The 12,992-nt window shown below is 32.1% G+C and overlaps 1 protein-coding gene across 1 annotated transcript in view; it reads right to left on the reverse strand.

Moving 5' to 3' along the window:
- Positions 1-1,516: 1,516 nt before the first annotated feature.
- The window catches only part of LOC136985038 (selenoprotein K-like), a 31,453-nt gene continuing 19,977 nt past the window's right edge, over positions 1,517-12,992 (reverse strand). The window contains exons 5-6 of the mRNA XM_067282234.1: positions 7,392-7,441; positions 1,517-1,893 (exon numbers count right to left, since the gene is read on the reverse strand). Of these exons, the coding sequence (XP_067138335.1) occupies positions 1,856-1,893; positions 7,392-7,441 (88 nt within the window). The 3' untranslated portion in view covers positions 1,517-1,855. The remainder of the gene's footprint in view (positions 1,894-7,391; positions 7,442-12,992) is intronic.

Raw genomic sequence — 12,992 nt, forward strand, 5'->3', positions numbered from 1 at the left:
TTCCAATTTCATATTTCTTTACCCTTGCAGTTGAAGGTTCAATTTATTTAGTTGTGCAAAACATCCACTAAATAAGAAAAATGTATTTGAAATTTGAACGACAGAACTCGTCGTCATTTATTTAATAATTTTAGGATGATTTCACGGACCACTTCGGCTGCTTTCAGGGACCATCAGTGGTCCACGGACCACTGGTTAAGAACCACGGATTTAGAGAAACATCGCGAATTGAAATCGCGTTATTTCGTTTTCTAATTTTACGAAGTATTTCTGGATTAATCAATATTAGTGAGGTTGAGGCCGAAGTTTTAAACGCGAAAACGTGTACGTCTGACGTTCAGCGCCGCTTTCCTGTAGGCCTATAAGTTTGACAATGGCGTTTGGAATGTCGAATGATTCCACTGACTTTCAAAACGCCATTGTCAAACTTCTAGGCTTACAGGAAAGCGGCGCTGAACGTCAGACGTACACGTTTTCGCCTTTAAAACTTCGCTATTATTGCTACTGTGACATCATGTTCTTTGTTTAGAAGCTTGTATTGAACTTCACATAAAATCATTGAAATGTCTTTCTAAAAAAAAATAACATCAGGTATACTATGCTTCATGACATTCTAAAAGGGTATAACGCTGAACAAACAGTAAAACTAATTCATAGTGTGTATAGAGGTCCTATACTTCAAACGTGTCAAATGTGGTTTAAAAAAAGCTCCTTTCGGGAAATTTTGCACTAAAGGATATAAAACGTATGGGGTGCCAAAGGCTGTCGAAAAAAAATTGCAGAAAGTTGTTAAAATCGACGAACAACGCACAATATATATATATAATGTAATACGGAAGATCAGACAAATTATAAACAAAATTCCAGCAACGAGTTGCGTCACTCTCCTGGCAGAAAATTTGTATGTAGCGCCATCTGTTACGATATTCTGTTTAAAACTTTTTATATTATAAAATGGCAATAAGCTTAATTTTGAGGGGCCTAATAATGAGAAATATCTTTACTAAGTCCGACCCTACTCGAGTTATTGGAATGACACCCATCTCCCCGACCTTTAACCATCAAAATTTGATAGAATCAATTCCCCTAATACACAAACCACCCTGCAAAATTTCAGGCATTTTTGACAAAAGACGCAGAAACTTCAAAGTGGGTGAACAAAATTGCACCCCAGCTGGTTCAACACTTAGCGCCATGAGTCGCAGTCACTTAATAATTCATAAAGCGACTACCCTGTGCCTACACAGCCTACACTGTGTCGCGCGAAATGGAAGGAGATTTGAAATGAATTAATGGGGCTTTTTCTTAATTTAAATCCACAAGTAATGGGGTGATAAAACAGTTGGAATTTTGCTTTGTTCTCTACTTGCAGAACAGATATTGCAGACTATTTTAATATCAGATTTTTTTAAATATCATAATCAAGTATTAGGTGCTTATTATCAATATGTAAAATATATATTGTATTTTTTTCTTTTTTTCATTTATATCTAATTGAAGCATTCCAAACAAAGAATACAATTTTACATTTATTTACAGATTTTAAGAAAGTAAAGAAATTTAGAAATATATTTTAACAGAAACCAAAATAACCATTTTTATGTACAGACAAATACCTAACAACATTGTAATAAAATAAAAATTTTCATTGCAGATATACAATGTGTCTTATCAGAAATTCTGGACTATAAATAGTTTACCAGAACATCTTCATAAATTTATGCAATAAAATATAGCATAAAGAGACACAGTGTTTTACTGAATTATTCTGATGTAACTAATAAAAAGAAAATATCTGCATATGAAAATGGTATGACGCATCCTTTCCAACGGATGGAAAGGATGCTTATCGACCTCATCCGCCTCCCATCATCGGTGGACTCCCGGGAGCATCTGAAAAATTAAGAAAAATGGAGACGATCATTATTTTATTTGAGTACAGAAAAACTAAAAGATACTTTTAAGGAATTTCATTTTATGAAATGTGCATCTATCATATATAAAAATAACCTATTATATAATTTCAAAAATAATTATAAATCTAATCTATATATATATATATATATTATATTAAATATCTTAACATCAAAGATTTAGTTTAAGGTTGACTGTAACCTCTTTGGTTAGGGATGAAATCTTCAGCAGACAGCATGAAAAATTTAATGGGAAAATCCTTTTCCAGAAATTCTCAAACTTAAGCATATAGAATCAATCATTTTTTTGCATTAAATCCTATTTGATTTCTCTATTAATGTATGGGTCAAAATGAAATTTGTTGAAGTTGACTCCATCGGTTTTAAGATAAGAGTTCTTTATGAAATAATTTTTATCTTTTAAAGTATTTTTATTAATATACATTTTTAAGAAGGATGAAATTTGTTAATTTTCTATGAATTTTTAAATTTGTACAAAATTAATGAATTCAATTAGTACATATGATTTTCATCATTTTATCTTGTATTAGTCTTTGTATTCTATCTGTATTTCATATTATTCTTAATAAATTTTGAAAATCCTGAGAATTCAATCTTTATTTAAAGATGCAAATATTTAATTTTTCGTCTTTTGTAGACAAATAGGATTTATACTATAGGACTATTGAAGTGATATAACAACACAATAAAAAAAATTTAAGAAAATCTGCTCTTCACTTTAATAAAGTGAAAAAATATATTTCCAATGCATCTATAAATTTTTATATTTTTTAATGTTCAAATGTCCATACACACACAAGTGACTCCTTGAACTGGTTTGAACTGTTATTTTAGGATAAAAAATTGAGATGTTGCTCTATCTCAAAAAATATTTTACCCCAATAAACTTGACTCCTTGAAAATTTTTTACTGTACAAACATTTCTTTACATACAAAGTCACTAAAACATTAAAAAACAGTTTGAATGGTAGTTACAAATGACAATCTTAATGTTCTGTAATGAATTCCCAGTTTTCATTATCAACCTCATTGAACGGCAAAATTTTCGCCCACTTTATGGCCATCCTCAGGTTACAGTTGTTCGATTCTAATAGAAAATCGAACACGTTCAAAATTAAACTAAATTAGAACATACATTTTAAATTTAAACAAATAGAACAAGTATAACACTAAATAATAAATAAGAAAATCCAAATAAAACACAAATGTAAATGAAAATAAAATAAAATACGGTGACTGGCCGTAAACATTAAGGAAAAATTCTTTATCCTTTAAAGCATATATCTATTGAGCCTCTGTATAAGCATTATTATGTGTGTTACTTTTTACCATGTACTTCCATGATGACGGTAACCCTGTCGCATCTTTATAATTTAAACATCTGCCAGACAAACCCGCTCTGTAAATTTCGCATTTCTCCGTTATGGATGACAACGTTGGCGAGTGTACTTTTGCAAGAATTTTGGCATCCTCCCATTGCACAACAGAACCATCGGCTTGCGCAATCCTGGATAACGCTGTTGAACACTTGTTTTTTGCGACATCATACTGGTGCTCTTTAATCCTGACTCCTTGAACTGGTTTGAACTGTTATTTTAGGATAAAAAATTGAGATGTTGCTCTATCTCAAAAAATATTTTACCCCAATAAACTTGACTCCTTGAAAATTTTTTACTGTACAAACATTTCTTTACATACAAAGTCACTAAAACATTAAAAAACAGTTTGAATGGTAGTTACAAATGACAATCTTAATGTTCTGTAATGAATTCCCAGTTTTCATTATCAACCTCATTGAACGGCAAAAATTACTTCAATCAATCCTTTTAAAAATTTTAGGCATATCAGAAAAACTTTTGTCTTTTCTGATAAATTAATGAATTTTATTAAATAAATCATTTGGATTTCTTTAGAATTACACTGGAGTGATATGAAATGAACCAAAACAAAACAATATTTGAAGCATATTTCAGTTTGCACTCCATTTTTCAATATCAACAATTTCAACTATTTTTAGACTAACTGATTGTTGTCTACCAAAGTCTACAGTCTTTCCTACTTTGTGTTCTTTCAGGAATTGTGTTACTATATTTATGTATGTTAATTCTACCTTTCTTTCTAATATACAGTAGAGTCCCACTAGTCCGAACTAATTGAGACTGAGCCCTGTTCAAATTAGCTAATAATTAAAATAATGCAGAAGCAAGCAGTAAAACAGGTCTGGTTTATATAGGTCCAACACCATCAATGACGTCAGTATCCCACCCTTTATTTCATCTGACTTATACTCAATAGAGGGTGCAAACAGTTAACAAAAACAAGTTTTGTAATTTTGAAATGGCAACCTGCTTCATTGTTTACCTTAAAATTATTTTAACTATAAAAAAATGCTGTTTTTAATACACAGTCCAGGATTCCAATTAGTTGACTGATGCTACTGTGTGAGTTAGCACACTTAATTGTGGATGTTGAATGTACTCTTCATTCTACATTATTTTAGTCTGCTGCTACAATGACCACGAAATGGAAACACACAATGTGTATGTTGAAAGATAAGTTGGACATTTTGAAAAGGCTGGACAAAGGTGAAAGGGCAACAAAATTGACAGTAGAGTTTGGAGTGGGCAAGGTCACAATAACTGACTGGAAAAAACCAAGCAGTTGTATGCCTCTACTTCAGAAAAATCAGTTGAAAATCGACAACAGCAAGGCCCTCAATGTTTGACAAGCTTGATGAGCCTTATTCACATGGTTCACTCAGGAAAGAGAAAGGGAAACACCCCCTAAGTGGATCTTGTTAACACCATGCGACTTCCAGCCACGCAGGCAGTGGTCACACCATGCGACTTCCAGTCTCACAGTGCAACTGTGACGGTTGTTCCCGTTAACTAGTAATCCACCCTTTAAAAACTAGTGAGACTGCAACCACAACTAGAAATAAAAAGTTTGTTCTACTCACGCCGATAGTAAATGTGCATCCAATCAGCAAATGCCTTTGTGCCATGTCATACAGTGACAACATTGAAAATAGTTCGTCCTCATGATGAATAGGTAGAGGATTTATACTTTTACAGAATCGAGATTGATCGAGCTTATTCAGATTCACGAATACCTGTGAAATTTTAATTCTTCGTTTTATCGAAGATTTTATCTTTTTGTGTATTCTTGCCAGTTTTATCAAAATAATTGCCTTTTATTCTTTTATTCATTCCAGAAAAGAACTACTTGCCATTTTAATAAGAAAAGTGACTAAAATTCCATAAATACCCTGAAGTAGAACGTAAAATGTCAGTAAACTCACAAAAGTAGTCAAAAACAAGCTACTGTAATTTTATTGGTTTATTATAAAGTCGTGTGTTTCCAAGTTGCAACGTCAATGAACAATGTGGACCATGAGAAGACATGCACAACTCGCATTTGTTGCTGTTGCAGTCACCTGTGTGGCTGGAAATCGCATGGTGTGACTACAGCTTTAGAAAAAGTTTTCACTCTGCCAACCAAAACATGTTCGGACTAGCAGGACTCTACTGTATACAGTGGGTGGCCAGTTACTTTTGTTAGTACATAAGATCTACTTTTTATCTTAAAAATGCGTCGCGATCGACTTGTTGTCATAGGCATAGTGTAAGTGGGGAGGGGAGGTGTGAAATACATACTATGTTTATACAGCGTGTGTTTCAAGTTGAACGTCGATGCACTGCTATCATGAGTCGAGTCATAACTGCATGCTTACTGTTGCAGTCTCCTGTGTGGCTGGAAATCGCATGGTGTGACTACAGCTTTAGAAAAAGTTTTCACTCTGCCGACCGAAACATGTTCGGACTAGCAGGACTCTACTGTATACAATTACAGTTACTTTAATGTTAGTTTCATTTACAAATTACTAGTGATGAAAAGTAACCCTATTTCAGTCTTGTAGAAAAAAAAAGTAATGAGCTGCATAACTTTTCTGACTGTTATAAAAGTTATTTTTTAGATAAAAAATCTCATACTAGGTATTTTCTGGGAAAATGAAACAAGCTCTGCAGCATAGGTTTTACTTTTTGGCTTAACACAAAAATATAAATGTGCTTAAATGCTTCTAATGTTCTGTCTAAAGCAGTTTAAAATTGCAGGTTTGAGAGAGGATAAGCATATCCAACATCATAACCAATGAAAACAAAACACATTAAAACACACATGTGTGCCTGAAAGTCATACATGCAAGTTTTCAAAAATTGATTCCATAACAATATTGTGCATGTTAAATGCCTGTCATAAAGATCAAAATAATAATTTGCCACGGATATCAATAAGAGTGGACAGAAATCAAAAATTCAATTCACATATAGTGCCTGACTGGCTTACAACCAGCAATCAGACCAGACTTTACATTCCAACATTTGACCTTGAATTTCTCCTCACACAAGGTGTAATTTCAAAATTTCATCTTTGTCATGACAACAGCCTTATACAGTCTGAAATCATAGAGCAACTGTAAAAAAAAATGACATTATAAAGGAAATAATAAGCACATTATAAAACAATAGAAGGAAATTTAACACAAAAACTAAACCAGCACCTGATCATTCGCTGAGAGATATTTATTCTTAACACAAACGTTTTCAATCCAATCAATGGATCATCTTCAGATAATTTAACTATTGAAATTATATCATATGTAATAATAATAATCTTATCAGAAAACAGTAATCAAATAAAAATATAAATGAATTTTAACAATACTATATACAATATACTTGTCCCAAAATGATACACACATCTTTGCTTCAGCAATTAAATTACAATTAATATCAAAATATTACACAGATAGTATAAACTACAGGACAGTAGAAGAATTAGGGGTGAATTTCTACAAAATATAGTTCTGGAATAAAAGATAAATTAAAGGTTTCATCATGGAAAGAGGAAAAGCATTCTCATCATGTTGTGGGAAATCACAAAGTCTAGTAGAGAATATGAAACAAAAAAAAGTCATCTGGAAGATCCAGTACACCGAATTCCCAAAAAAAATAGTAATTTTCAGGAAATTTATAAATTCTACAATGAGTCTGAGACAAGTTCCAACTCATCAAGCCACGTGTCAAAATCAACAGTATACAGAATTATCAATTAATCTAATCATCTAAAAAATAAGAAAATGAAACAAATTCTGCCTGTAAATAAGAACCACAAAGAGAAGCCTTTGGCATGAGCTAAGTGCTTTTTTTTTTTGCTTGTACCATAAAATTTTGGTGGGAGTCAATATGAGGTTTTGAAAATTTGTAGGGGTTCGACGATCAAAAAAGTTTGGCAACCCTTGTGTTAAAGTTTCTTTGAAATTAATTTGTAATATTTGAATTACTGTGTTATATAAAACTGCATATATTTCATTCCTCAACATGCAGTTTACTTATATATTTTTAAATGATCAAGAACAAATTAAAAGACGACAAAGGAAAAAACACAATCACATACCACATGAATTAACAATTCTCCCCATTCTTCTACGAGGTGGTCCTGGAGCTCTGTAAAAAAATTCAAAAATTGTTTAAATTTTAAATTATTTCAATTTTTTAAAATACACATAATGAACTATCACTATAATTCATATGTTTCCTGATTATTTACATTAATAACTAAATCCTAACTAACTATTAACTAACTTTTATCAAATATTTCAGTTATTTTAATTAAAATATAAGCATCCGACCTTTAAAAATATAAGTTTTGTTTATTAAAATCTCTTAAAATTAGAGGAATACTTTAAAATCTTTAAACAAAATAAGATACACAGATCAAGTAGTTAGTCTAAAGACCAAAAAAAGTATAAACATCTTTCAAAACCCGATTCATTAGTATAAAGCCAAGCCAACTGCTGTAAAAGATTGGGCTCTTTTCCAGCAATTATAATTTAATTTATTTGTTCCGATTAATTTGTTCTAGAAGGAGGCATTAGGAGCCATCTCAAATTAAATTTAATAATTATAATTTAATTATGGCACCTAACACCTCCTTCTAGGACAAATTAATTAATACAGTAAAACCCCACTTAATGTGGGGTTAAGTCGTGGGGTTTTACTGTACTTTGCCGTGAGGTCCTAGACGGCAAAGAGCTAAACGAAAGAGCATTAAACAAGGTCATTTTAACAGAGTAAATAGGAATAGGGGAACACGCGACCAAAAATAAACAAATTTTACTTTAATTTTAAGTTATTTTTATATTAATTTGTATAATAATATATGTTAAATAACACACAAACATGCACACAGAAATGTAAAATTCATTTTTTGTGATGAAGGTCCTGACTTTTCTGAAATTTCTGTTTTTTTTTTTTTTTTTTTTTTGCAATAAAGTTGTGAAGTTTCGTTTGTTGCTTTTTTTTTTTCCTTAAGCAAATGTCGGTAGCAGAAGATCACATCCAAAGAGCCACGTTTTGCTTTTGCACTCCTTTCAAAATCTGGATCATTTGCTACAATTTGATCAGCAATTTCAGTTATTGTTACCAAACTTTTACTAATGAAATCTATAGAGAAATTTTTTGGGTTCTTAGTATTCAGAATCTTTGTTTTCTAGTTCCACATGAATTTCTTGTTCTGCCAGTTCTTGAAGGTCGTCGTCGTTGGAAGGCTGTCACCAGAAACCTGCTGTAACTCCTCAATATCCTGCTCCTCTACATCTAGTCCTGCTGTATCGATTAGGTTGACTTTGGTCAATCTAATGATACAGCGATAAGCTCTTCTCGTTGAGAATTCTTGGATATCTTCAGCCATAACTTCTTCCACACTTTGTTCATACATTTATCAGTTAATTTTTGCCAAGTGAAGCCAATATTGCCTATGGCATCCATGATGTTATATTTTTTCCAAAATTGCACCAAACAAACATAGATTTAAAGTACACCTTTTTGCCACCTTTTTCTGATTGAATTGTGTTTGTAAATAATTGTATTGTGTACGAATCAATAAAATGCCGTGATAATTTAAATCGGCGTAAATTTTGAGCTTTTTTCTAGTCTTCAAGTAGACCACGTTATATCGAATCAGCATTAAGCGAGGTAGCCTTAAGTGGGGTCTTACTGTAATTAAAATTATAATCACTAAAAAGTAGTCCAATCTTATACAGCAATTGATTTTGCTTTAAACCAAAAAATCTTGCCTCACCAACTTCAATTTCACGAAATGCAATCATTCTAAATATGTGGATAAAACAGTATCATAATCATAATAATAATGAAAATAAAATAAATACAAAATTTGTACCTACAGTCGACTTCGCATAAGTCGACACCCCAAGGGGAAGTGGAAATGTGTCGAGTTATCTGATGTGACGACTAAAGCGAAGTTGGAAAGAAAACCACAAAACTACAATTAATAAAATGCAGTAGTGCGTTTTACAGTAGTATAGGCTTACAATACATTGTGTCCTCCATTTACAGTTACTCTGTAGATAAAAAACTGAAAAATTCATTTAGTGTTGTTTGTTTTGAGCACTTAACCGTCTCGATTTTCTTTTTCAATGATCACGAATGCTTTAAAACAAATCTTCTATTAGTCAATTGGTCTCGGCAAGTACTTTCCTTATCTGGTCTGGACTTTCATCTATCTACTTCCATTCTTGAGATTAAGAAAGCACAGACAGATGGATGACAGCAGAAATTATAGGTCTCTAATTTTTTCAAATTGCAGCCAAATATAGATATGAACAGAATTAAAATATTACATCACAAAGAAAATATAGAAAATAACAAAACAGAAATTACAATAGAAGACATCAACAAGCATATAAACAGTATACACAAAACATTAAAATTTAAAACAGAGGACGAAAATACAGTTCGTCAAGAATTAAGTTATTTAATTATTATTATAAAGAGAACAAATACCAACTTAGAATTCAGAACTTTCAAAAATCCAGGCTCTGTAAAAACTATCATCAAGTACCATTCTAACATACCGTTATATATTAAAGAAAATATGTCTAAAATGGATTACTGTAAAATAAAAAATAGAACAAGCAAAGAGACAGATATATGTAAAGAAATAACAGAGTTAAAAACAAAATTTCTTCTAGAAGGATATCCACAAATATTAATAAGTAATTGGGAAACTAAAACAATTAACCCAAAACCTCAAGATAATGATAAGAAAAAACCTAACGTAAAGTATTAATACATTGCATTTACATATATAAGAGGCCTGTATGAAAAAATTAATAGCAAATTGAAAGAAATAAACTTTAAACTGGCACCGAAGTATGAAAAAAATATCCTCTAGATTAACATGTCTCGATCCCCCAAATGACCACCAGGCAGTATCTGAAACTATTGGGTTGTTCGAAAAGTTCGTAGCGATTTTTGATAGCCGACAGTTGAGACACCGATTGACGCAAAAATGATTAGAATTGTACAAACCAATGAATATTACGATAAATGACCTTGAGATGCGTTTGTTACAAAAAACCATTAAGATTATTCAAATAGTGTTTAATTTGTCTCATTGCAAAAATGGATGCAAACAATGTGCATTATCGACACTTGTTTCTTTTCTTTTTTTGTAAAGGCAAAAATGCTGTAGAAACAGTAAAAAAGATATGTGATGTTTATGGTGGGAGTGCTGTATCAGAATCAACTGTTCGAAAGTGGTTTGCAAAATTTAAAACGGGTAATTTCAGTCTTGAAGATGCTCCTCGCTCAGGAAGACCTCCTTTTATTGAAGAGGACCAGATCAAAGCATTATTGGATGAAAACCCTCATTACACAACTAGAGAGATTGCAGACATAGTGAAGTCATCAAACAGTACTGTATTTCAACATCTAAAGAAGCTCGGATACGAAAATCGTTATGACATTTGGATACCTCACAACTTAACGGAAAAAAACTTACCGGATTGCATCTCCATTTGTGATTCACTTGAAAGACAAAATGAAAATGACCCTTTTCTGAAGCGTTTAGTGACAGGTGATGAAAAATGGATCATTTATAACAACATCAGCCGAAAACGATCATGGGGTAAGAAAAATGAATCACCATTAAAAACTCCAAAGGCCGGTCTTCATCCAAAAAAGGTCATGCTCACTGTCTGGTGGGATTGGAAAGGAATCCTGTACTACGAGCTGCTTCCACAGAATCAAACAATTGATTCTGATAAGTATTGTTCCCAATTGGATAAGCTGAACATGGCAATTAAAGAAAAATGTCCAAAACTGGCCAATAGAAAAGGCATTGTGTCTCACCAAGATAATGCCAGACCTCACACGTCTTTACGAACACGCCAAAAATTATTGGTACTAGGCTGGGATGTTTTACCCCACCCCCCTTACTCACCCGACCTTGCCCCGTTGAACTACCATTTGTTCCGTTCTCTACAAAATTCCCTTCGTGATAAAAACTTTGATACTTTGGAAGCTTGCAGAAACCACGTGGATCAGTTTTTTGCGGGAAAAACTGGAAAGTTCTACGAAGAGGGTATCATGAAGCTGCCCTATAGATGGCAACACGTCATTAAAAACAATGGTGCATACATAATGGAATAAAAGTATATTTTTAGTTTTAAAACAATTTCTTTTATTTCTCTTAAAAATCGCTACAAACTTTCCGAACAACCCAATAAAAATATCACATACCAGATCCCTTGTACTTGTAGTAATGAGAAATATTACATAGGCAAAACTAAGTGAAAAATGAAAGTCAGACTAAAAGAACACATTGCAGATCTTAAATATAACAGAATCAACTCTGCTTTCTATGACCATTGTACATTAAATAACTGTAACATAAATAAAAATAATGTAAAAATTTTTCATAAAGAAAAAGGAACTTATAATTGTAAATTTAAAGAAAGTTTAGAGATTATCAAAAACAAAAACTGCATAAATAAATATTTAAGTATGAAAATAAACGAAAACTGGTTAGAAATATTGTAAACTTAATTTATAGCCAAAAGGAGAAAAAGGATATTTTTATAAAAAATAAAAATTGAACTCCAATTTAATTAATAATAATCAGTCATGAGGTGGTGTATTTGCCACATTGGGATATGGATATCAGAACAACTCAGCAATAAATCGAAACGTATTATAGGAGAGGAGGGAATAGTATACGGAAGCTCGTTAACGAAATAAAACTTCTTTGTTATCAATAGAAAGGAATATAAAACGAACAGGTACCAGTAAACGGTTCATAAATTTACTATGAATTAAAATGATAAAAAGAAAAACCAACAGATATGTTACATTCCTAGATTAATGAACTGTCTACAGATTCGACTTAACAAACTTGTAATTTCCATTTCACTGTGAAAAGTGTCTAAAAACCCACACTACTTCACACTACTTTACAAAGAACTAGATGTTAAGCGGGATGTTCCCTTAGAATGGATGGCATAAGACACTAGAACATGTAAAGGTATGTCTTATATAACGATATGTCTTTATCCAGTAAATCTTATCAAATATTACCTGTTTTGGTCCTGTCGGTTTTTTGCTGTGAAGAGTGCCGGGAAAAATTCATGCTACCACATTGCTTTACGCAAGATAGATGTCATTGAAAAAGTTCCCTTCAGGTGTTTGTCATGTGGAACTGTGATGTCAGTGAAAGTATGTTTTGAATGTCTATAAGAATTTAGTTGATTAACACGGAATTTAATCAGCCCTTATTGAATTGTGTTAGTTTTAGTTTTATCGGCTTCTGTTGTGAAAAGTGTCAAGAAACCCATACTATCATACTGCTCCACGACAGATAGATGTCATGAAAATGTTCCCTTCAGGTGTACAACATGTAAACCATAAAACACATGAAGGTGTGTCTCGGATATCTGTAAGAATTTCATTGACTAACGCGGAAACCAACCAGCTATTATTGAATTGTACCTGTAATTTTAGTTTTATTGGTCATGTTGTGAAAAGCGTCAAAAAATCTACACATACAGCCTCACGGGAAATAGATGTAATTCGAAATTATAGAATGCGTGATGGTATGCCTTGTATATCCATACAATTTGTTAACAAACGAGAAAATTAACCAGTCTTTTTATCATATAACTAGGCAGACTCTAAAACAGACTATTTGTTATGTGAA

This window comes from Centruroides vittatus, unplaced genomic scaffold (genome assembly GCF_030686945.1).
Source record: "Centruroides vittatus isolate TY-2023 unplaced genomic scaffold, ASM3068694v2 contig_120, whole genome shotgun sequence".
Classification (NCBI taxonomy): Eukaryota; Metazoa; Arthropoda; class Arachnida; order Scorpiones; family Buthidae; genus Centruroides; species Centruroides vittatus.